Here is a 27,190-nt window from a genome sequence, read left to right as displayed (position 1 = left end):
AGCTCATACATAGTAACAGTTTTGATGTCACGACCAACAGTTTCGATGTCACGATCGAAATCTGTCAGCAATAGAAACCGAACTATTTAGCTCGTCAACCCAACTGACGGCACATTTAATGAAGATTTAAAATGTTAGCAAAAAACTTGCAAAATTTTATTAGTTTAATTTTTTGCATTATTGTATTCGTTTGTATATAAACAAATAAGCAGAAAAATTTTCTGTTGACGAATTCCGTCCGGATATAAATAGGGAAGAAAAAAACAACGATAATGTTATAAAAACCACGTACCAATTTGAATCCTTCTAGCTTATTCCGTTCTAGAGTTGTCATATTCATAGACGGATAAACATAATTCCAAATCAGCGGGAGTGGTTTCCCCACAACTTTCTCGCGCAATCTCTAATAAAAGTGAGTTTATGTTTTAGATGGGTTTGCAAAATTTGATATGGAACTAAAATTGGTCACAAAATCACATAGCAAATTTTATATACAGGATGGTTATAAATTAAAATGACCCTATTCAGACCCCTCGAGAATCCGTTCTGCCGATCGGATTTGATGAAACTTGGTAAATACGTTATATGGAACATGGGAAAAATATTTCTGCAATGAAAAAAATAGTTCAAATTTTGTCTATCAAATGGTACTTTTTAAAAATTCCTTATGCAAATTAGTCAAACATATAAAAAGACTTGCAATCAGAACCCGAATATCATTCTGCGTGCGTTTGCCATTGTCAACCATGCCCTTACAGAAGAAAGATCGAGCTTTATTGGTAAAGCTGTTTTATCAAAACGACAGCAATAGCTTAGCTCCATTGCGTGAATATTGTCGTTTAAAGGAAGTGCACAAAGGGCCCCGCGGTACCCCTGCAACAGGGGAACCAGGCAAATTACAACAATTCCATCTGGTAGTCAAAATTTGAACTATTTTTTTAATTCTAAAAATCCCCATGGTTTATATAACGTATATGCCAAGTTTCATCAAAATCCGAAAGGCAGGACGGATTCTAGAGGGGTCTGAATAGGGTCACTTTAATTATAATCACCCTGTATTTAAGCCACTACGTTTTTGAACTATTTTCACTTACACCTTTGTTAGATTTGGCTAAAAAAAAAAAAAGTTTGACTCAAAATTATAGATTCTACACTATAGATGGATAACAATTTTCGTATTAACTCATATTCGAATAGCCGGACAGACATGCTTTCTGTGATTGAATTTTCCTCAAAATTCGATAGAAATCTACAAATTTGGTGCAAAGACCATATACCGAATTTTGGCCGTCCAGCTCAATACATAATGCCAAAAATATGTTTTTCGATCTCACGGAGGTTTAAAACTTGGAGATTGTCAAAATCCCAAGTTAGATTTTTTTGATAATTATTATACTTTGTATACTGAAAAGTTAAAAGAAAACATTGTTTTAAAATTGAAATAGCTCTAAAATGTGGAAATACTTCAACATCTAGAGTTTTAATTTTCAAAAAATTACAATTCTTTCTTTTTGTGCATTTAATACATAAAAATGTAAAAATAAATAAATGTTATTTCGAATTATTTTTTTTAATTTATGAATAAGTTTTATCATTTTATGAATTATAAGAGACAGAAGTAAGCTATTTAACACATTTTAAATTCATTAGAACAGTTTTTAATACAAAGGTCCAAGTATCTTTGAACAAATGTTTTTTAAATCAATTACAAAGTTTTGCAGGTGTTCAGATAAGGCTCTTTTCATAAATTGTTCAAGAGATAATATATTTCAATAACTAATATCGAGTCAATCTATTAAGCTGATAGAAAATAAGAAAAATATTTTTTTTTATTATGAACATGATCTAGTTTGTAAATAACAACTAGCTGTTTTTCTTTTTGTGTTTCTTCTTTGTATGCTTCAAACTCTTCTTAAGCAATTTCTTCATCCTCTTTGCCTTCTGCTTATCTTTCTTCTTCTGCAACTTCTTAGCTTCCAGCTGAGTTTTGCTCTTTTTAAGTGTTTTGATTCTCTTATTTTTCAAATCTTTGATCACTTTCCTTAGCCTGAAACAAGACATATGGTTAATGGACATTATCTCCTCAACATGAACTAAATTAATAAAACAAAAAGACAAATCAAATATGAATAAAAGTTAGACTTTATAAGAAGCATATGGTGTAAAACTCACTAGATCTTAGAGATCTAGATCTTCATTAGATCTACAAGGAATTTATATCAAGTTGGATAACATATTGTTAGAAGCTATACTGTGACAAGAGTGTAAACTTATCATCATGACAGTGAATACATACCAATAGGTACATAATAGAGTTCAACTAACAAGTAATTAGGAGACAGCATCTCTTTGTATTAACATACTAGTTGCTTCTAGCAACCAGTTGACTCAGCAAGAACAATGGTTAAATTTATTTTGTTAAATCATTTCTATATACTTCAAGCCCATGACTGTGCCTAGCTACCAAATGTTGAAACTGTCTTATTTAAACTGCCCAACATGTGTTCTGTTTATTGTGTACATGAACCTTCCAAAAGGGACATGGCATCATATTATTAACAAAAACATAAAACTCAATTTCCTCTATTTTCTAAATTTTGCAAGATTGTAATTTGTTTTGCAAATTGCACATAATTATTCTTATTTAACATGCAGTAAAAAAAGAAAATTGTGCATTAAAATATTTAATGAAACAATGGTTGCAGTTTGAATTTTATGATAAAAATGTAATCTATTGTTAAAAATTGAATAATTTTTTTAAAAAAATAATTTAATGCATAAATAAATAAAATAAAATAAAAATTACACAATTATTAAATTGCCATTATTACACTTTCTCAATATTGAAATATTGTAAAATTAATTTTCAATTCATTTAATATTTTTAAATAAATCAATCTGAAAAAACACATACAGATACCTCAAACATTATCTCATTACACACATTCATGTTTATTGATAAGATAATGTCAGAGATGAAACCGAGATAAATACACATACTTTTCGACTTCATCCTGACTCTTCCCAGCTACAGGTGCAGCAGGAATACCTTCATCCATATTGATAGTAGTTGAAGCATGAAGTGAATCCATGTTATTTATTTCACTAATCGTTACTGTATGATCAGGTAGATCATAAGTCACAGGTTCCAGGAGATGTTGAATCTCTAAAGGAAGAAAAATAAATAAATGATAAAATTTTTTTAAATTAAACTCAATAAATTGCTTTCATAACTATATCAAAATAATTTACTTTTTGTAGAAATTAATAGATATGCATATACTGTTTTATACATGCAAAGCACAAGATCCACTTTTTGAAAAAGTGTGTTTTATACATTATAGGTTACAGCTAAGATTAGATGCTGACCAGATTTGAACATTGTGCTTAACATCTAAGAAAAATAAATAATTTTCAATATATAATCACAATAAAATGGGGTCAACAATGTAATTATATGAATTTAATAGATAATAATGTGAATTATATTATTAATATTTGAAATTTAATGTTATAAATTTGAATTTTTTTATTTTAATGTGAATAACTATAAAAGAGAACAAAAACAATTTTAATATGATGAGATTGTTTGTTTAGTATTTAAATAATTTGCCTGTTTGTATCCCAAAATTGTATGATTTTTTTGTCTGGCTTTAAATTTTTCTTCCAGTTTTATTATTATTAGAGTTTCTTTTCTAGCTGGAGATGTTTAAGTAAAAAAAAAAAAAAAAAAAAAAAAAAAAAAAAAAAAAATCAGTGCATATAAAAAATTTTTTTGGAACTCTGTATTATTCCTTAAAAATTTTTCTTATACTTTGTCTGTAAATGAATTATTATTCTCATTGCTTATAATAAATAATATATATTCTCATGCACTCAGAAAATTTATTTATATAAACAGACAATACCAATAAAAAAAAACACCTTTCATTTATGCATAAAAAATTAAATAAATATTCCATACATGTGTCCAATGGCATGTATTTACAAAACACACAAATAATAAAGATAAATTTACTGAATATTATAATGCAAAAAAAAAAAAAAATGTTACAGATTGAAAAACTGCTACTAAAATCATCTGTATATAATGCAAATTCAAAATCTATATCTATATCTATACTTATAATAAAGCTCAATGTGTGTGTGTGTGTGTGTGTTGGCGCTCTACAGGCCAGGTCATTTGACATACAGCTACCAAATTTGGTACATGTATACCTTAGAGGTCGGGAATGTGCACCTGGGGTCCCTTTTTTTGAAATTTTAATTATTAATTAAAAACTAACTTTCCCGCCAAAAAATATTCCATTTTCCCCACCGCCAACTTTTCCGCCAAAATAATCTTCCATTTCCCCCAACGCCAAATGATTTAGGCTTTAGTTCTTTTTTTCTCCCAACAGTAATGAGGCTAGGGTTAAGATTTTTCGACGGATTATTTCAAACGATTCTGTTTATTTTCTTAATGTTTTATGCATTTAAAATGAAACATTGTTAATTAATCCATGTTTCAGATTCATTCTGAAGTACTTTTGAATTAAAATAACACAGAATAAAGGAAATTAAAAATGTATAATCTGCATAGCGTTACCCCAACTGGCGTAGAAAAATTCAGGCATTTGCGTTACCGTAAAAGACGAAGAAAATTCACGCATGCGCACTGTGTTCTGATTGTTGGCATGGCAACCATTAACAACGGACGATTTAAATTACTTTTAGGTTAGTTGTATGCTTAGTAATTGTACATAAATACAATTTACTAACATAAGTAAATTGTATTTATGTTAGTTATATATTTTTTTGTATATGCTTATAGTTTTAAGTACATCGTTTTTTAAATAGTTTTTTTTTTAACCTGTTTTCAATGATTTAAATTATTTTTAGGCTAATTGCATGCTTTTGTAATTAAATTGTATTTATGTTAGTTATATATTTTTTGATATATGCTTATAGTTTTAAGTACATCGTTTTTTAAGTAGTTTTTTTAAACCTGTTTTCGACCGATTATTTTAAACGATTCACTTTATTTTCTTAGTGTTTGATGCATTTAAAATGAAACATTGTTAATGAATCGATCCGTTCATGATGAATCTGAGAAAATTTTGTTGACAAATTCTTGAGATATTATATAAATTAAGAAAGATATTCTTTAGTGCCCATGAAGTTTAAACGCTCAGTGACTCTATTATCAGTAATCAGATTATTAAAAAAAATGCTTTGTTTCAGTAAAAAATATTATTATATTAATTGCAGATTAATCCTTTACACTTTAATTTAAAGCATAAATTCTACGAGGGGTAACAGAAAATTAGAGAGATACATATCACGTTATGACTGAAGGCCTTTATAATATTATGAGTGAATTATATGACTATCAAAATTTGAAGTTTTAAAATATTTTGCTGAAGAATCTATTAAAGTTGGAATTGCATAAAATATTTAATTATTAAAATTTTAACGAACATTAAGATTGGCGAACTGGCTGGTCGCCAAAGGCGGCTAGTAAAATAATAAAATGAAAAATGTAAAATTCAAATAAAACATATTTCATAAAAGCTATACAACTCAGATAGCTAAATGATGTTTAAAAAATTACAAAAGAAAACTATTCTTAAAAACAAAATGAAATAAAAATGAATAAGGTAAGTTCTGCATATATAAAGTTGTCTCATTAAATGTCTTCAAACTGAACTGAGAGACATTGGTCACTCAGAAACTGGAATGTATAGACTCATCAAAACTAAATTTTATAATAAGTTGCATCCATGCATATTGGAAGACATTGCTGACTCAGAAATTCCATGGTTTGCTGAATGAAAGAGAACTGAAATACAGACTGGGGTTAATCAATTTCCTTGCCATTAACTGACAGATAAATCAATATCTAAAGGTACTATACCGAATATACAAAAATGAATATACTTTGAAGGCATACTCATTAATTAATGTTATTGGAGTAGCTTATCTGACTATCCAGGAGACAGGCAATGAAATATCTGGATAACTGGCAATCTAGTGAGTAATTTTCTACTGCCTGTATACTGCATGCCTTGAAACAAAGATAAGCAAATGGGGTGTTGAGAAAAAGGTATTCAAAAAGAGGATAGATGTAAATATTTCATTTAAATGTTGATACATAAAAAAAAAAAACAATGTTTGGTTAATGATGGTTCTAAGAATTTTTCATTCCGCAAAGGTTACTTTAACAAAATTGATTTTTTTTTAAATCTATTTATTTCAACTATTATCTAACAGTTCACAGGATAATTTTGAATTAGGAAGTTGTAAAGAGACCTATAAAAAGAGAAAATATCTATCATCACCATAACTTAATTAGGCAAAATTTTTAAAAACTGAAAATTAAAAAAAAAAGTTTTATTTTTTAAAAAATTGAATGAAATTTTTGAATTTCCACTTTAGTAATGAGTCAATAGAAAATAACAAATGGTGAAAATTTTAGTTCAATATCATGATATTTTTTTTTTTTTTTTTTAATTTGTGACAAATTAGGGTCATTGAGGAAAAATAAAGGCCATTAGAAAATATCTCTAAGTAACTTTTCAATCAATCAAAATTTACAAATAAAAAATATTCTATTTTTAAAATGTTATTCTACAATTTCAAATGATACCATAATGGTCTATTTAAAAAAAAAAAAAAAGTGATGCAAATTAAACTTGAAGTTAGATTTGTTCTCAATTATTAAGTTTGAATTCATTTTCCAATGACCATTAAACTTGCAATACTATTATTTAAATTTTTTCAAAAATCAGTCATCAAAAATAAGACTTTTCTTTTTAAAATTTCCTTTTTTCTTTTAATTTTTGAAAATCAGTCATTATAGTATCACTTGAAATCATAAAATAACACTTTTAAAACAGTTTTTTTTTTTTTTCCCTGCAAATTTGACTAATGGAAAAATATTCAGAAGCATTTTTTAATGGTTGCATTATTTTCAACATAGTTACATTTTTCAAAAAATAATCGACATATATATCTGAACTTTTTATTAAATAATCCCTCTTATGTACCATGAAAAATGTAACTGAAAAAATTTGTTCAAAGTGGAAAATATTTTCAAAAGCTTTTTTTTTTTTTCTTTTTTACATCTTACTTAAGCAAGTCATCATAACATTCAGCAACTCATTTTTTTTTTATAGATCTTTCTAATACCAACACATTTTTAATTTAATTTCTACTCAGATCAAAATTATTCTATTAAAACATGAAAAACCAATGTTCCAACTTCTACCCTCTATACGTATATTTCAGTAATATATTTGAATGCAAACTTAGTCTATTTCAGAGAATCAACTGAAGTACTTAAACCAATAAAATTGCTGATACATATTTTTTACCATATTTTGATACTTTTTGTGACAATTTGACTGGACTATAAATTTCTCTTTCAATTTAATGTTTAAAAATGTCATGCTGAAGAAATCATAAATATGTGATTTAGCTGGAATTAAAAACAATATTTCCAACCAACGTGTTGGTTATCAAAAGCAATAAATTACGAAGAAAAATAAGAAGAAAAAATATATCATGTTATTTCAAGGAAATTTTTTATAGGCAAATAGAATATTTACCTGGAACTTGACTCTGAGATTTTATTGCATTATGCAGAGCTTCCTTTTGCTATAATGAGGGAAACAAATTTTTTTTTTTAAAGGAACTGTTATTTATCACAACAAACATTAAAACCAAATTGCAATGATAATAGAGAACATACACTTTTTTTTATTCTCTTTTTCTCCTCCTTCAATAAGGCATCCAGTGTTTGCTTTCTTTTCAGTTTTCGTTCTAAATTTCTTTTTCGAAAACCTGTCAGGAAGTCCCTATTTTCAAATAAGAAAATAAACATAAGAGAAAAAGTGTTTAAAAACACATTTGTATTAGTGTATATAAAAGTTGAATTCTTTATTTTAATTATTTTCTAATTTCAGTCTTTAATTTGGTAAATACTATATTCATAATAATACTAAGTATTATGAATATTTTAATCAATTTAAAAATAAAGTGACAACACTGAAACAAAATCAAAATAAATTTATCAATTAACTGATAATTAAGTTCTCTAGACATCAAAATCATATATTGTCAACAAAACTATATAAATATACAAAATTTCAAAAATGTTGCACATCAGAGAATAGACTGACAAATTGATTACAAAATTTTGTCTTTACAATCAAGTTAATAAAGTGTGCATAAAAATTATATACATAAAAAAAACTGACACTGAAAAAAAAAGACAATCTAGATTTTTTTTCACACTTTGAAGAATATACATTTACAGAAAGGAAAGGAACTCAATTTTTCTAATTCAAAGAGTGTGTTTTTAGTTTTACACATTTTATTCAGTGTCCCAAGAAAGACATTTATCAGTAATAGAAGATTAAAAGTTAAAAAACAAATTAAATAGTTCAAATATTAAAATATTATTTACAATATTACATAAACAATCATTAAAAATAACACTAAAAAACTAAAGGTTCAGCAATACTGGATCTGAACTTTTTGTATAAAAAATATCCTGATTAAAATCCTACCATCTAAGAATAGTACATGCAATAAAACATGGTAAAATAATATTTGTAAAGTTTGAAAAATAGAAAATAAATTTTAAAAATCACCTTAATACATTTGTTATTAAAACCAAGACAAAATTATGTGTGACAATACATAAAACATTCAATATATTTGAGTAATGTTTAAAATTTTTTGATAAATATGCAGCTCAGTGTATTTGCAGTAAATGCATAGATTTATGCGCACAAAAGAGAGAAAAAACTGTTCAAAAAACTTTCGGGAAAGAATATTTTATTTATATGAATGAACTTGTAAGCGCTAAAATTGTTACATACAATACATGTTACAAAAAAAACACGTCCGAAATGTTTTATCGAAATACCATTAAAAAAATAACCAATATTTTATAGCTTACGCCCTTTCTTTTTCATCGAATATGAGATGCACTTTTGATTGTTTGGATCTTCTTTTTTTCATGACTGTATAATTTCTAATATTATGTCTAATAAAGACTTAACACATGCGGATGTTTGTTTTGAAAGTAATATTTATTCTCTTCATATCAGTTCAGTTCTTGATTCGCTGCACACCTTAATCATTCTTGAAGGAACACATAGCAGTGACTAAAATAGCAGAGAAACCTTAAAATTCTTTTAGATTTAATTATTTTCTTAAATATTTATTTGTTTACTATTAAGATAAAAGTCCAATTTTTGAAATTTCAAATGATATGAAGTGAATCATTTGGAAATAAGAAAAAACTACAACTGACTCTGGCATAAACATTGCTATCAAAAATCACATTGGCTCCTTAAGGTAAAAACATATATATTTTTAGTTTTAAGAGGTTTAATTTTTTTGCTATTATTTAAAACAATTTTTATGAAACATTGATATACTTCACAAATATAGAAGACCATTAGGTATCACCGAAACTGATAACGATAAGTCAGTAGTGAAACCAAGTGTAAATAAATGACTCATGATTGCCCCTTGGCTGGTTATGCATTTCAGGATTTACGCAATCCCAGTCATCTCTATAAATTTTGTTTCTTAATTAATTACCTATTCTAAGCGGCAACTGCTTGTAAGCTATTTAACCGTGATTTGCTATTGTCTTATTTCTTTAATACACATTGGGAACAGATTATTTAATGTCCCAATATTTGAAGTAAAACCTTATGTACATTCGATTATAAATCTATCTATAATTATTTTTGTCTTAGTATTGCTATGGAAGCAGTGGCCAAGCATGATTTTAATGCAACAGCGGAAGATGAACTTAGTTTTAGGAAAGGCCAAGTTTTGAAGGTAAGAAAGGCTATTTAATTTGTATTGAGACACACTAATTTCAAGTCTTCGCATGCACTAATGTGTATGTGCAATTTTGAATTGTTAATGCATAAATTTTAGCATTTTGATCCTAAATGGCTTGATAATTACTTGACTTCCTCTTTATAAAAATAATGGCTATAATGCTTTGTAATTTATATTACTTTATTTCAGATATAAATATAATTTTCAGTAGTAATAAAGATAACTTATCTTAAAAGTATTTTTTACATAAATTTAGTTTGCATTTATTCTTTTCTTACCTATTCCATTCATGTAAAACATATTGAATTAGTAATTTTTTTAGATATAAATATTAAGTTAAAAAACTATATTTTACTCATAATTTTCTTTTTCAGTTTTATCCATAACATTAAATGTATCTAAAATATAAGCACACATACATAGGATAGATCTGATCCCAAGTTCTCATTGAAAAATAAAGTTTTAAATTTTGGGCCTTCTGAATCATTCATGAAGATATAGGAGTTAATAACTATAGCATTTAAAAATTCCGAAAAATTTTTCTTCAGAAGAAATTTGGTAAGGTTAAAAAGTCCTTATATGTGTGATGTTAGGTTAAAAAGGATGAAAAAATATCTATATATAATCATATATTTTTTTGCATGATTTTCTACTGACCATTTTTGCGAAGGATGTGGTGAATAGAGACTATAAATTGCAAAGAGGTAATTAACTGCTTTTATGGTATGAACATTTAAAAAAACCTAGTGGTTTAATTTAAATTGAAATCTTTTTTTTTTCCTTAATAAAGAATTTTTTTGTGTATGTTTAATAAATAATTAGCTTCTACACATTTAATAAATGCTAAGCTAAAAAGTGCTTTTTATTAAAAAGTATATTACACAAATCTACTGTTTCTATATTGTTATCATATTTTTAAAGAAGTATTTATTTATATATGCATAACATTTTTTAATCGTTTAACACATTTTTTTATATTAAAGGATTTTTCTCAATGCTTAATCTTAAGCATTGAAGAAAATATTTAAAGGATTATTGCTCTTTTTGTCTTTTAATTGTGTTTATAACCTTCTAAATAAATACTAGCAATTTCTTTAGTCAAAATGTGTGTGTATATTATGAGAATATTCCTAGTTTCCTTTTCTCTTGTCTTAAAGGTTGGAAGACATTCTAATTTCATTGGTAAAATCCTAGATGGGCCCACCTCTTGGCGACTTATTTGAAATCTCGCCAAGTTGACTACTAATTGAATATTTGTTATTGTTATTATTTTTCAATTAAAAAACAATACTTGAAGGCCAGAAATAATAAATAAAATAAATTTAATAAATAAAATAAAATAAATATAATAAAAATAAATAATAAATAACATAAATAAATAAATAATAAAATAAATATAATAAAAAATATTTTTAAAAAAACCGTCTAGGTTGCCACCTTGGCGACGTTATCACCACTTGTTTGGTGAGAATTCAAAAAGATGCCAAGATTTGGGCTGTGCTAGGATCCACCCATTTCATTTATTAATACTTTTCAGTTATAAATAGATTATAGATCATTCTTTGTCCTGTTTACTTACTGTTTCTTAATTCATTGAAATTTTTATTTAATAACACTCTGAGTAGCATTGTACTCAATATTGCTTTTTACTTTTCAAAATATGCAGGTAGAAAGTATTGTAATTGTCAAAAAAATCAATATTTGAATTTTAATGAATTTTTTTTTACTTCCCTAGTCCAAGAATTTTTTAAAAAATTATCTTTGTTGGAAAATGCAATAGCTCAAAAATGCAACAAGTTAAAAGAAAGATATTTGGTATATTGTTTTCTCAACAGAATTGTAGATTTCTATCAAGTTTTAGAAAAATGCATTTGCTGATGTCAATTCTTTCATGTATGTGTGAATGTAATTACTCAAGGTCTTAACAAGCTAGATGGGTGAAATTTGGTATATGATTTTTATCAACAGTATTGTAAATCTATTCACTGTTTGATTGTCTCATTATTTGCATGCATATTAAAGCAGTAATTCAAAGATACAATAAGCTGGTAGAATGAAATTTATTATATGATATTGAAATCAGAAAAAATTTGTAAAAAATTTTAGATCAGTTGCTAAACAGAAAATGATCCAAAATACATATTAAATTTTCTTCCCTTGAAACTAAACACAAATTGCTTTTGAGTGTGAAATGTTGAGAAGAATGCTCCTTCTTGTTGACAATCTAATGCATTTTTCTCAATCTCTTATTCCTTTCAGATCTTAAACATAGAAGATTCAGACTGGTACAGAGCTGAGCTTGATGGCAAAGAAGGATTTATTCCAAGCAACTACATAGAAATGAAAAATCATGAGTAAGACTTCCATTATATTTTTTGTATTATTTCTTATTTAATTCTGTAAATACATATTTTGTGAAATTCTTTTTTTATTTTTGTATTTTAAAAATAGTAAGTAGGAATTTTTCTTTTGATTTAAGAAAAAAAAGGGGGGGATGGAAGTTTAGCAAGTATGTTGAACACTATTGGATCAAAATTAATTGATTAATATTGCATGCTAGAAATTAAAACAGAAAATAAAATACTCATTTATCTTTTTTTTTTTTTTTATGTCAGACTGATGGTACTTTTCAATTGCCAGCAATTGAAAAAAAAATAATAACAATTTATTTCTAAAATTCCCATTTGAAAGAGCTAAAACATTCAGTATATATATTATAATTAATGTAATTAATCAATTATTAATAATAACTGGTACAATTGTTTGATTTATCACATTGACCAATTATTTTTCATTTTATCCAGATGGGCTATAAAACTGGTAACAATACCTTGGACATGATTGTCGCATATTAATTAACTAAAGCTATAGTGAAAATCTCATTACATTGGTAGTGTGCTTAAGAAATAAAATTAAAAAATATTTATATTATTTGTAATACGCTTTAAATGTAAATATATAGTAACAGTAAAGGTTTTGCTTTCTTATAGTGATTCTCTTTCCATGATGTTATTAAACAATGCAATTAAGGATTATTAAAATAGGAGTAAAGCAAATAATAATTTTCTAACAGAATAAAAGAATTTATATTGCCGAATATAAGATTACAAAAAATGCTTATACAAAATGAGAGAAATAATTTCTGTCCTGTGAAACAAAAATATAATGAATTGTGATATGTGACCACATTTTAATAATTTTCTGATGAATTTGAAAATTTTCCATGTATCTTTTATTAATCCCTTTATATAGCTGTTTTATTTTATTTTTTCTAAATAATATTATTCTTATGGATTTCTCAGCATTATCCTTATGCATGTTTATAAGCACTTCCAAGCTTTGTTTAGGATAAAAAAAAATAAAGATATATTCTCATATTCATGCAGCTTAAAATTCATACTTGCTTAATAAATATTGCAGACTTCAACAATCAATGCTTATCATAGATTTATTGCTGCTCTCAATTGTGAAGGTTTTATCAGTATGTTTGATTACACAGTAAGGGCCATCATACGATGCCTGTATGGGCTTCTTAACTGTGCTGTGGCTCACAAAAACATGAGTGCAAGATTTTTAAGATGTGTGAACACTTTTTAATGAGTAGATCTCAAAAAATTCCACTAGTAGTTTCAGGTTTAAGCCATAAACCAATCTGGCTGATGTGCACCGCAGATCTTTAATGCCATGTCTTTTCTGCCAAGTAAAACTAGTGAAGTTGATTCAGTCCATTTTGTGGATGCATAACATCAGAGACTTTGTTTTAAAGAATGGTGAAATTGTTCATCTATTCCATTGCTGGATGGGTGATAAGGGGTTGTTCGATCTCTTCGACATCCAAAAGTTTACCGAGCAAGGAAAACAAATTACTTGAAAATTGTGATTGAAGGTTAATCAAATTGTGAGATTCACTGACCAGTGAATGTATCCCCAACGGTTTCGGTAGAAATATTGGAGATGGGAACTGCTTCAGGCCATTGTGTGAAATGGCCTATACAGGTGAGCAAGTATTTACCATTGTTTGAAGGTGGAAGAGGTCCTATGATATCAAGAGGAACATGACTGAATCTTGCTGAATGCAAGTGGGAAGATTTAAGAGGATTATTGGTGTGTATTACCTTACATCTTTGCTAATTTAGACATGAATGAGTCCAGTTCAAAATGTCTTTTTGGATAGATGGCTTTACAAATGTCTCCGAAATTAGAAGTTTAGTTGCGTGGATACCTGGATGTGAGAGGTTGTGCAAAGGTTGGAAAATTATCTTTTTGAAACTTCTTGGTACATTAGGTCTGACTATGTTTTTCCTGACATCACAGTAGAGTTTCAGTGAAGTAAGATCAGTCAAGAGAGGTTTCAAAACAAGTGACAATTCTTATTCTTAAAGTTTATGTATTTGCCTTGCATAGTTAATTTAGTTATGCCATCAATCAGACAGCCACTTTTAACATCACCTAAAGATAATAGTGCTTCAAAAAGTCAACACCGTTTATTGAGCGGCTTAAAATTATGAAGTAAAGGTTCAATGGAAATTCAAGCTTAGAGTCGGGTATTTTCATCCAAAAGTCTGCATTTTTGTACCATTAGCAGCCATAAGGAGTAACTCATTTGAGGAATCAGCTTTCAGAGCACCATGTTTTGGCAAAACTGATACACATGCCCAGTATCCACCAAAAATTTCAATTTACTAATTTTATTAACCAGCATGATTTGATTTACCTGGCAATCATGGCCAAAGTTAGTGGACAATTGCCCAATTAGTTTTCCTTAGAGTAAAAAAAGCAAGATAAATTATATATATATATATTTGCATTTTTGCCAAATTAATTTGATAAAAGTAGATACAATTTGAAGGTTGTTTATATCTCTGCAACCGATCTTGAGAACGACTGCATCCGTAGTTTCTATTTCTGTATCTGTCTATTTCTGCTTGGCGAACGTGTATGGCATATTGTTGAAGTAAGCTCGCCAACTAATGTTGTTTGCGGAGTGACTTGCTGTTCAAGTTGAGTAACTCGGGTATCAGAAGCTCAAGGTGTACCCTGAAATCAAATCATGCTGGTTAATAAAATTAGTAAATTGAAATTTTTGGTGGATACTGGGCATGTGTATCAGTTTTGCCAAAACATGGTGCTCTGAAAGCTGATTCCTCAATTGGGAGTTTACAGAGCCAAAGAGATTTTAATAGTGTTTCTCCAAAAGTAACCAGCAAAAGCCTTCGTGTGTGTTATCAAATGAGATGGCTCTGGTCGCCAATCACCAATCTTTGTAAAAGTGTACATATTTTTGAAGCCTCAATCTTGGAATGTAATTCAAACATTTTTTTAAAGTAATATTTATCACTATCGGGAGGGAGGGGGGATTCAAGATTATGTCATTAACAGAATTTAAAATATCAGATTCAACTGCACAAATAATATAATTAAATTTAGTATCATTAACAGTAATTTTGGCCAAGGCAGATTGATCCGCAAGCTGTACAAACAACAGTGCAGGATTAGTCTTCCAAAAAGGAAGTATTTTGATGCCAACACAAGAAATTGTGGCATCATTATTGACAGAATCTTGATTATCTCCTAGCATGTTTGAATTAAGTGACATCAACCCAAATCACTGTAAATTATTAACTATTGACTAAATATCTTAAATTTTTTAAATTAAAAAAAAATTAAAGTTGCCAAATTTAGCGCAAATTTGAATAAATCACCAAATAACAATGCTAAATTTTTAGTATTGAATTTACAGAGCACGGGAGTCAAAAGTAAACATTGGCACTATAGGACGACTTGTGAAGGTTTCATAGGACTAGTGTTAACGATTAAATTAGATCAGAAAGTACTAAAAATATTTATAATTCTTTCTCATTTTTTAAAAAAGCAACGTGCATATTGTTTTCATTTGATGCAGTAAGCTTTTGAGTGATGAAAAAGTCTTGTTATTATATTTTCTAGCTTTATACTTGAATGGCTTCAATGGAGAATGTTCTTAATACAATCTGTGGGGATTTTTATGGAACTTTCCTTGCTAATAACTTTTGAAATTATAGATGGATTTTCAAAGTCTTTTCACCAACATACTCAGAAAAAACTCATCTTTTATAACAATATATAACTTTTGAAGATTGTGTAAAGTTTTGCAGGATTTTTAAAGCCTCGGTTATGTGGAATAGAAAGCATTGTTTAACGTTAAGCATTCAGGTTTGCCATTTTTGAAGAAATTTTTGATGACTCCATTTAATTATACATCAAAACATTTGCTTATACCATCTGATCTGGATGGTTGTCCACATATTCAATTCAACAATGGTGTAAAAAATAACATTTTTATTTAAAAAGCATTAATATTTTTTTTTTTTTTTTTTTTGCTAGTTTATAGAATATATAGCAAATATATGTGAGAAAAATACAGTTGACTCGTGCTCACATGATTATTCCGCTGGCACAAACATGTTGCTTATACTGCGACATAATCTTGATGAAAGCAAAATCAGCATATATATATATATAAGAATGCCAAATGTCATCATTCTTAGATTTTTCTTAATGGTTTATTTCATCTTTTAGTTGGTATTATGGTAGAATATCACGAGCTGATGCTGAAAAATTGCTTTCAACAAAACATGAAGGTGCATTCCTTATTCGAGTAAGTGAAAGCTCACCTGGAGACTTCTCTCTGTCTGTAAAGTAAGTATAATTCTTATCTTAATTTTTTGAAAGTCAAAATATAATAGAATACTTCTAAACCAGCATTTTCATAAAATATATGATCATGCTTTTTTGTAATATTTTATAAAGCTAAAGTGATATTTATTTTTACATACAGATGAAAAAGCAAAAAATTTCAAAATGTTGCTATTCTTTTTATAAAAAAAGTTTTATCTAAAAAATTTAATTAGGACATGGCATTATTCTGTTGTTGATTTTGTGGTAATTTTGTCAGTCTTATGGTAGTAGCCATTCTAGAATGTTTTAGTTCTTAATTTTATAAGGCTACAAATAAAATGCTCTAGATTGCTAAATACAGTGAGTTATCACTGAAGGAAATTTACACCTTCCATCCCAACCATATCAAATCTTATTTGCTGTTGTTTATCTAGACATCATATACAAAAAAAAATTTCATGTTATGCTTCTACATCAATGTCGACATTTTCAGAAATGATGTATTCATCCCAATTGACTGATAAGTTGTTAATTTTAAGAAATGTTGAAAAAAATCACAGATTTTTTTATTGTTAAACTTATAAAAGTTTGTTTAATTTTTTTTTTCATTTTTGTATTTTTGTCAAAACCAAAAACTTTTAATTTGTTTTATAATAGAAGATGCTGTGCTTATGAAATTTGCAGAAATAAATATTAAAATTTAAAAAATACACATAAAAATTTTTAATTTTTTTTTAGTTATAAACAATGCATTATTTTTATTAATGCAGAAAACATTAATGCAGAAAACATTTTATACTTAGAAAATACACCGTATTACATATGCATGCATATAAAAAAAGTTGTTAATTTTCTTGTCTAAGGGTCTTAAAAAGTACTTAATTTTGCCTCAATTTCTCATTCATTATTGCCATACCACCTGGAAAACTAGGGAAATACAAGGAATTTAAATATCATTTAAAAAACAAGGAAACTAGGGAGATTTGAAAACTTTAACAAAACCCAGGAAAATAAGGGAATTTTAAGTTCCTTTCCTTCTTTTTCATCTAAAAAATGTCAATCTCTGAACATTTAAGAATAAAGATTGTCGCCATAGCATCAAAAATAAAACAGCTGTATAATTGCAGAAGCTTGCCTTTTTTCTAATTATTCCCCTTTTTTCTGTATAGATCAATCTAATTTCCATTTCAGAGACAGTTGTTCTCTTTCCATGAGATCAATCAAATTTAATATGCTTTGATGAAGCTTTGAACCACATTTCACTAAAATACAAAAGGAATCTTGTAAAGTATTGGTGTAAATCAACCAATAGTCTCCTCGAAAAATTCAGTATTTTTAACCTTTAGGTTTCTTGAACCAAAAAATTTCTGTTACTGCAGGACCTCAATGAGGAAAAATGCACATAAAATTTAATATAATTGGTAATTGAATTTAAAAATGTTTTTTTCTATCCAAAAATTTTTTTAAATGCAAATAAGTATCATATTTTAAGAATATAATTTAATAAAGTAAAATTGGGAATGGTTTTCTTCGAGTTTGATATGCAGGTATAGATTATCATTTATATTTTAATTCAGTTAATCGATAATTTGTTTATAAATTTCTATTTTTTAATGTAATATTATAGTTGTTACCGTATTACAATGAAAAGTAAATTGCTTTGTTTCTGAAAGGTTTTCAGTTCTTTTTCTAACACAACATCATAATACTCAACCTGCAAAAATTTTCAATATAGATCAGCATTCATTATTAAAGATTAGTATTGATATCATCAGAATGATATTGAAAAATTATGGAATAGTTAAAAAAGCAATTTGATTTGGTTTTGTATAACTCATGGTGAAAATTGAGATTTCTTGTTCCATACAATCTTAAGACTGCTGTTTTTGAAAAAAAAAAAAAAAAGTTGACAAAACTTGGATCATAAAACTTATCAGACTCAACAGCAATTTTAAACTTCTGCTGGCAGAAATTTTCTGGGCCTTTGGGGTATGACACAATAGAGAAATTATTTTATGGGGCATTCAGAGGACTGCTGGAAAGTTTACTTGGAGAGGGAAAGAAATTCTAACTCGTAACTGGTACAACAACTGTCCTGGTCTATAAGCAAAGGCAAAAAAAAGAAAATTCTAAAATGACAGTTGTACCACCTATAAGCAAAGGGTTAAAGCATACCAATGCTCAAGAACTGTTTGAGAATTTTAAATAAATTATATCGATTTTTTTTTACGTACAATTACTTTTACAAATTAGTATGGATAGACCAAATGTAAATTAAAAATTTTAAAAATATGTTAAAGAAGAACTTTATATGAAAATAACTAATAAATTTTAGATTTCGATACTTTTGGATTACTCATAACCATGGAGCATTTCAATATGGACATCTACTTGATGGAAAGAATATCAACTCTAAGAGCAATGTATAAAATATATAAAAATTGTCCAGCTGGATATGCTGATTTCCTGGAAGTTACAGGTTTTTCTGAATTTCCATTTAAATTTCGTTCTACCCATCGGATTAAAATTGTCAGTGTTTGCAAACATACTTTAAAAGATTTTGGCAACATAAAGAAATACACAGATTTCATTAAAAAAATTTTTGCCTGCAGTTGCCATGAGTGATAATATAATGAATGCTTGTTAGGATAAATTGATTCAGGCTAGTTTTTAACTTATATTACTATGCTTTTCTTATAGGAAAATTCAGTTATTGCTTGTTGAAAAGTTAATGAAACATACTGTCAAAAGTAGCATAATCGAAGAAGCAGAAACATATACAGTTTATTTTTAAAAGAGTTTAATGATAAAACTCTTGAGATTGAGAAAAAGTATCAATATTGGAATAATGTCCCTAAGTTATTTGATTACTAGTGGAATTACTAAAATTAAAAAAGAATCATTATAGTAATGTGTTTGTGCTGAATACTATAAAAAATATTTGAACGCATGTCCAAAAATTTTGCTGTTTTAAAAGCTACATCTTGTTTAAATCCACATTTATTGAAGAACGCTACATTGCTATGTGAAAAAAGAAATGGTTGTTTTAATCATCATCTTTATGCAAAGCATAAAATTCTCTTTCATACTCGGAATGTGCAAATATCCAATTTTAGATTTTCCTGGGGGAAAAAAGTGTATACAAAGAGCAGCTTTATTATTTAATGAAAAAATTCTTTTAGAGGGTTTCTATTTTAATATTTTAAACTACAAAGAATTTCTTGATTTTGAGGAAGTTGTAATGGCAATGTGGTCATATGGCAATATTGTGTTGTCATATAGCAATGTAGCTGTGAAAAATGGATTTAAAATCAATAAGGATATACTTGTTAAAACTAGTCTTAGAACTGTGTATGGTATCATAAACTTTTATGGAAGTGTTAAATGTTAGCAAAATATTATGAAACTTTAAAAGAGCAGGAAAAAGTTCAGGGAAAAGGCTTTCAAAAAATGCAAAGCAGCATTGCAAATAAAATTATTGGCAAAGAAAAAAAAAATTAACTGATGACTGGAAAAATCTACAGAAGTTGCAGAAATTGATTCACAAATATATGAACTGCCAAAAGTAAATAAATAAAAATGAAAAAGTAATCTTGTTTCGTAATGTTTCTTCGTAAGTAATCATTAAATGATTTAATTTCATAATAGAATTTTTTTTTTTTTTTATGCGAGTCCTTAATTTTGTTCAACTTACAGTTAAAGAGCATGAGAGGCAATCAATATCTCCCCCTTTAATATATTAATTTTATTTTGCTAAATTCTAAGCAATAAATAAAGCGAAAAAATTTGCATGTAAATGTCAACATTCTTTTAATATACTATTATTTCAATTAATGTTAAATTGTTGCTTCCTTCCCTTTCTTTTTCCACTCAGTAAAACTATGGAGTATTATTATTCCATTATTACTAGCATTTGCTGTTTGCGCATTTATTTTTGTAGATGAACAATAATTCAAATTAGGTGAATTATCATTTCTTCATATTATCAACTTTTGTTTGAAAACAGCTGGTGAACCAAAAATACCCCCCCCCCCCACACACACTTCTTATGTCTTCATTACTAATGAAGAGAGAAAGATGATCTTTTTTCTTCATATGTATCATTGCTTTTACAATAATTGGATTCTTCTATATTTCACTGCAAGCCAGTCAAAAGGAAATTTACCTTCCCTTCTTGCTTGTTGGCATTACTTTAATTTACAAAAATGAGTACTGTTGAATTTATAAATAAATGATTATTGGACTTGCAAGCATTCATTATTACTATCAAGCATTTTGAAAATTTTAAGATAGAGATATGACTTCTATATTATATTTAAATAAGATTTTGTTTCAATTATGTAATTTTATTTATCTTATATACCACAGGGTTTATTTTATTGATGTTTATCAAAATGAATTATTTATACCTGATTTTAATATGTTCAAATTATTTACAGATGTAGTAATGCAATTCAACATTTTAAAGTTCTTAGAGATACACAAGGGAAATTTTTCCTATGGGTTAAAAAGTTCAACTCATTAAATGAACTGATTGATTATCATCGAACTGCATCAGTGAGCAGATCTGAGGATGTGAAGCTGAAGGATATTCAGAAGGAAGAAGTAACATATTTATTATTAATACAGATATGTTTTAAAAAATTAAAATATTGTCATGAAATTGTGTTTTTTATGTTAGAAGCACCTTTTAAAAATCTTTAATTTTAACTTGACTAGTTTCATGTTTTTAAAATTGAATTTTGTGATAAATTTTTTATCCACTTCTTGATGAATTACAATTTTGAATTTTTCTAAGCTTGTTTGTTTTTAGTGGAAATAATTTTAGAATTTTCAGAATTTAATTATCAATTGGTGGATTCTTTTAGTTGAATTGAAAATTTATGAATGTATTTTTTATTTATGTAATTCAATCTTTTTTTAAATTGCTTATTTCAACATATTATTTACAGAATGCTCATAACAAAATAAAATAATCTTTGTAAATATTATAACAATATTCTGATGTTCTGATCCATTTTCCCTACCTCCTAAGAGGTGACACTGTTGAGTAATTGCTCAGAAGAAGACAGTTATTTGGTTGGGTATCGGTATGGGTTAGATGGGTAGAGAGTAAAAGGCTGAGAGAACAGCTGTGAAAATGATACAAAGGAATAATGATTACATGTAGGCAGTCAGGCGAAAATAGTAGATATATTTTAACTGGAAAAAGAATATTGGATTGAGAGAGGTCAGTGAAGTCTTTAAAATTTCGATTTCACACTGCTGTTTTTATATTTGTTTATATCTGGAACATAGAATTTGAAAGTTAATCTGTTTTACGAATTTTGAGCAAGGCTTTTTTTCCCCTTGTATAACAATCATTCTTGATATCTCAGCTACATTTAGTTGCTAATGGTGTATTATCTTACAGTAATATATAATATTTGTATTATTTACTAAAAGAAATTGCATTTTAATTTCAGGTTTATTTAATAAGAATATTTATATATTAAATTGTGGCCTTATGTAATTGTAAGCTTAAATTATACAGTTATATTGAAGCTCAATCCTCATTTAATGTTTGTTTTCCAAAGTATCTTCATTCCTTGTAAGAATTATTAAAATCCTTAGTTGTTGGACCATATATTTTCATTGGTGTAAAGTATAGTAAGAGTAAAATACATAGAAATGGGCATAAAACTAAACAGTTCACTCTGCCAGGTATAATTTTGCTGAATTTCTGAATTTGCACAGATATTTTATAGTTTGTGAACAATATTTTTTTTTAAGTCTTAACTTATTTTCTTTCAGTTTCTTGTCCAAGCCATGTATGATTTTAAACCACAGGAGAATGGAGAATTGGAACTTCGACGAGGAGACATCATCACTGTTCTTAATCGCTCTGACAAAAATTGGTGGAAGGGTAAAATTGGTACAAGGAAAGGTATCTTTCCTGCCACATATGTTGTTCCTTATAATAGGTGAAGATAAATTATATTCAATTTCACGTGCTTTTAAGCATCTCATAGTATTATCTACAAATGCACATTCTGACATTTGTAGCAGCTAAAATGACATCTGTTGCCACAAAAAAAAAATATGCTGTGCTATTTCAGAGCACAAAATTAACAGGCAGTTGATGAAGGAAGTATTGAACTCTTTTTTCATTTCAAAAACCAAGTTTGTACATACAGAATGTGCCATTTTTTTCCCCCCACATTTTGGACAGTTAAAACCTGGGTTTACTCTGGGTTCTTGATATTCATAAGTTTGATTTGTCATTCGGAATGATAGATCAATGTCAATTTATTAAATAATGTTCATTATAAAAGCCATATAACAGAAAAAAATCAGATTAATTATAAGAATTTGAAGTAAATCTATAACTCTATTTTTTCAGATAGAGTGATACTGAATATTCTAGAATATAGCATATATAGTATAATTCCTCATGTTTGCACTTTTATAATTATACTATTTTTCAATATGGAGAATTGCTTTATAAATATATGAATTAAGGCTGTAAAAACTTTATTTTTAAAAATTCAGGGTGTAGGATCTATTTTGAGTGATAACATTTTATTTTGAAACATTTGTAATATAAAAGCATTTGTGCATTAGTTAGATGTATCAAGAAAATATGAATTTTAAAAAAAGATACTGGAATACTTCTGTTGGATTAGATATAAGAAATTATCAAAACAATTTTCTTTTTTAAAAAATGAATTATTCAAGTACCAACAAACTTTATGGCTGTTCTGGATATATGAGCTTTCATAGCATTTCCATGATTCTTGATTGAAAGACTTTTATTATCGTTATTGTTGTTCAGAATGCTATTGTGTCATTCCTTTTACTTGCACTAGATAAATGATATTTTGTATTGACAAAGTAGATTTTATAGTATCTAATTTAGTAATACGAGTGCCTGATTATATATTCACTCATATATAATGTATGATAGCTCACATAGAGAATATAATCTTTAAAAAAAGTATATGAAGTTAGTTCACGTTGCATGTTTCCTTTGCACTATACTGTGATGTAGCAAATGCAAGATTTGTTAAATTCCATGGCATGCAAATATGAATTAAAACCATTATTTTGCACGTGTTCATAACTAACTGATTAATTAAAAAAATATATGAACAAATCATATGAACAATTTTTCATTATTTTCTTAATTCATTTGCATTATTATGAACATTATATGTTTTAAGACATCTAATTTCAATCGACTTTCAAGTCGATAATGATGAGATTTTATCTATTTTTCATGACAATTATCAATCGTTTAATGCAATTTCCATTCCATATACTGTTGGTGCTGCCACCTTGTTGTGAAATGATGGTGGTTGTGAAAGTGGGAACTTATATTGCTAAATAATTTATTGGATGTTGGCTTGCAATCAAAATGACAGCTATATAAAATGTATAAAAAAAAGTTGACCAATTTATATAATAATAGTTTGAATTGTATATATTTATTTTTGGTATTCTGTCTTTCATATTTGTTAAACACAATAAGGTATTAAATATTTGTAAACCACTATTCTTTAAGCATTCCATATGGATTATATATTAATATATCAAAAATCCTTTCAGATGTGATATATTTTATGTATATAATGTTTAAAATTGTTTATCTTGAGTTTATATTTTATTGTAAATAAAATCTTCCATTTGATACTGATGTCTAATACCTACCAGATGTTTATATTTTTTAATGCTTTCAATTCCAAATTTTATTTTCAGCCAGTTTTAAAATATTTTTATAAACGAGTTTGTAATTGTTAAAATTTCTTTTGTTGTGAAGAGTAAAAATCAATTTTAAGTGATTTACAAACAATATTGAAGCTTATATATATATGTATAAAAAATACATTGTCAGCAAATGTCATGTTTTGATAAAAAGTTTTTACTAGCATAGCTGTACCAATCTATACAGATATTGAAGTTATTTGTGCTGAAATCAATAAACTTGTTATCAATTATTTTGATATCTGATAATTTACTGACAAGAATATATACATAAGCTTTTGGATTTATCACAGACGCTTATTCAAGGCCACAACTGCTGTATCTTCAAATTGACACGTTATTAAAATGTTACGGAATTTATCCAATAATGACAAGAGATGAGACCGTCTGATGTTTTCACAATACATAATTTCTTCCAGATGATGACGACCTCTAAAGTAAGGACAAAACCTAAAATAAAGAAAGTATTAAAAAAGTATTATTTTACTCCAGTTCTTAAAGTTCTGCATATTGGATTTGAATTGTTAAATATTTGACAGGAAATGTTATTTCATGCTTTTTGACTATTTCTGCAAAGACAGAGTATCCGAAGGGTGAAAAATGCATCTAGAGTATCATGAACCAGAAAAGAATTGGGCAGTGGTATAGAAGTAATAACAAGTAATGAACGGAGGACATTCGTAGCTTCGAAAAAAAGAAAGAAAAAAAAGGGGGGGGTATTATACATTTTCATATTAAAAATTACTGTTATCCAAAAAAATAATAAAGTACAATGATTATTTTATTATTACTTAATATTTGGTTATGTTTATGAGTCAAATTTTAAAATTACTAAATTATTAATGTCATTTACAAAATATACACCAAATATCTCACATTACAATTCAAAACTGGTATAAGTCTTAAGGAATACTGGCTTAGATGGGAAATAAGGCTATATTTCTGTTAGTAATATTCAAACAACAAGTAAATATGCTACATATGTATTAAACCAATACAGAAATTCAAAGCAACTTTTTAAAAATGAAGATATTTGACATTTGTACTCTATTCATGGGTTCAACTTGGAACATTTTCTATAGGTAATTATGTTAATTAATTTTAATAAAAAGTTTAAGTTCAGAAAAATAAGCTAAAAATAAATTTTAGCTTATATTTTATAAATTAGTTCTCATTTTATTTACAAGGATTCGCATGGATTCTGTGGTACAATAAAATGGCATTGTAATGTAGGATTAAAATAATTGTAAACATTTCATCATATAAACAATATAAAAATAATCAAACATTTTTTAAATAATATTGCAAAAAATTTCTTAAAAAATAAAATTGAAACCTTTTTTTTCCTTAAAGGAAAGATTTAAAACTTTGAAGCTTGAATGATATAAAAATATTTGAATTTTTGGAATCAAATCCACTTCATCTAATTTATTGTGATTTGTGCAGGATGACCCCCTCGTTTATAGTAATTAAATCACAGAGATAAATTACTATAAGAAACTATTTTTGAGTAACATTTATTTATCGTGAATTATATTTTATTTCCTTATTAATATAATGAATACCCCAAATTTTACAGGGTTGCCACTGAAACCTGGAAAAAAAAATCTTAGTTTTTCCAGTACGCATATACAATATGAAAGGAGATGTGTGAACAGCACTTAAGTTCTAATTATAATGGAATAACAATACTCCATAGTTTATTGAGTGGAAAAAAACAAGATTTTTCAATTGATGTAGTTTTTAAAACAGTAAAATTTTAGCACATGTGCACATATGTTTTATAGTACTTGTCACAAATTCAAAACACTGCTAAAAAGCCCCCCTCCCTTTTTCAGTAGCTTCACTAATAAAGAAATACCTTCTAGTTATTATTCCAATATCGGTACTTTTGATCAGTCTTAGATTTTTAGGATCATCAAGCTCTATAAAAAATAGGTGTCTAATGTTTTTGTTTCTTCAAATATGCTTCCTTTCACAATGTTTTTTATTAACTGTTTAACAAAAATTAAAAGATTTTCATATAAGAAAGGCAATGGTTTAGATTGGACAATGAAAATTATATCAATAAGGGAAGTTTTTATTTCAATTTTTCTTTTTATTTCATACAAAAGTAGAAATCTCTTAATATGATGATAGATTTTAATAGTAAATGAAAATGAAATTTAAAACATGAAAAAGTTTAGGTACAGCATTCTCTATGTACATGCAACTCCTATTCACAATAGTTCCCACATAAAAAATACTACAAATCTAGATTTATGGTATATTTTTAAGAAACACTTACCTATATTTAGTCAATTTTATAGACAAATTACTCCATAATATCAGGAATTAATTTTTAATTTCTTAAATCTTATGTAAAAATATGACCTTGAATATTATTGATTCTCGCATATTTCTTTAACTACAGCTAAAAATTTAAGCATGATACGATATTACCTGATTTGTATTAGGATAACAATAAATGACTTCATGACAAAAACAATTTTAAACCTATTATATATATATATATAAATGATTTAAAAATTTTAAACAAAACCACCATAAATAAGCAGCATCTTCAAAAAATTATTAAATGACTGAAATTATATAAGTGAAACTTGGCTTATTCAAAAACTTTTATCTGTTGCTTAGAACTTCTAACTACATGTTACATTTTGCCATCTATATATTTATTTTCATCGAAATAAAAACTGATTTTATTTTTGGATTGTTTTCATTAATTAAATACAACTTTACCTTCTGTCTTTAATGAGTTTAAATTATTAATTTTTTAAGGTGCTTCATTCCTTTGTAAATTTTACAGCTAAAAAACATTCATTCTCACTTGATTTTTTTTAACAAGCAATATGTGAATTATATTTTTTCAACTTGAAGTTTTATTACATAATTGTTGCTTTAAAAACTTGTAAAATATTTCTCTATTAAAATTATTAAA

At 27.0% G+C, this 27,190-nt stretch overlaps 3 protein-coding genes across 5 annotated transcripts in view; 1 reads left to right on the top strand and 2 right to left on the bottom strand.

The window, feature by feature from the left end:
• Nucleotides 1-1,811: 1,811 nt before the first annotated feature.
• LOC129988583 (nucleolar protein 12-like) lies at nt 1,812-9,102 on the bottom strand. Its single transcript, XM_056096836.1, has 5 exons — nt 8,948-9,102; nt 7,733-7,838; nt 7,590-7,638; nt 3,001-3,166; nt 1,812-2,047 (listed from the first exon to the last, which is right to left on the bottom strand). The coding sequence occupies exons 1-5, from the start codon at nt 9,007-9,009 to the stop codon at nt 1,864-1,866; spliced, it is 567 nt and encodes a 188-aa protein (XP_055952811.1). The 5' UTR covers nt 9,010-9,102; the 3' UTR covers nt 1,812-1,863.
• A 108-nt stretch (nt 9,103-9,210) lies between these two features.
• Nucleotides 9,211-24,482, top strand: LOC129988582 (growth factor receptor-bound protein 2-like). Of its 2 annotated transcripts, none has more exons than XM_056096833.1 (6): nt 9,211-9,348; nt 9,759-9,843; nt 12,109-12,203; nt 16,408-16,527; nt 20,946-21,111; nt 22,300-24,482. In XM_056096833.1, exons 2-6 carry the CDS (start codon nt 9,766-9,768, stop codon nt 22,471-22,473), a joined length of 633 nt encoding a protein of 210 aa, XP_055952808.1. In that variant the 5' UTR covers nt 9,211-9,348; nt 9,759-9,765; the 3' UTR covers nt 22,474-24,482. The 2 variants fall into 2 exon arrangements, with proteins under 2 accessions (XP_055952808.1, XP_055952809.1); XM_056096834.1 differs by lacking the exon at nt 9,211-9,348 and adding an exon at nt 9,477-9,619.
• LOC129988580 (GATOR complex protein NPRL3-like) overlaps nt 24,480-27,190 on the bottom strand; it is a 36,072-nt gene continuing 33,361 nt past the window's right edge. For both annotated transcript variants that reach the window (XM_056096832.1, XM_056096831.1), the window contains exon 14: nt 24,480-24,699. In XM_056096832.1, coding sequence (XP_055952807.1) covers nt 24,537-24,699 — 163 coding nt within the window. In that variant the 3' untranslated portion in view covers nt 24,480-24,536. The remainder of the gene's footprint in view (nt 24,700-27,190) is intronic.

This window comes from Argiope bruennichi, chromosome 10 (genome assembly GCF_947563725.1).
Source record: "Argiope bruennichi chromosome 10, qqArgBrue1.1, whole genome shotgun sequence".
NCBI classification, from domain to species: Eukaryota; Metazoa; Arthropoda; class Arachnida; order Araneae; family Araneidae; genus Argiope; species Argiope bruennichi.
The sequence above is the reverse complement of the archived record's forward strand: the minus strand, read 5'-3'. Positions and strand labels throughout refer to the sequence as shown.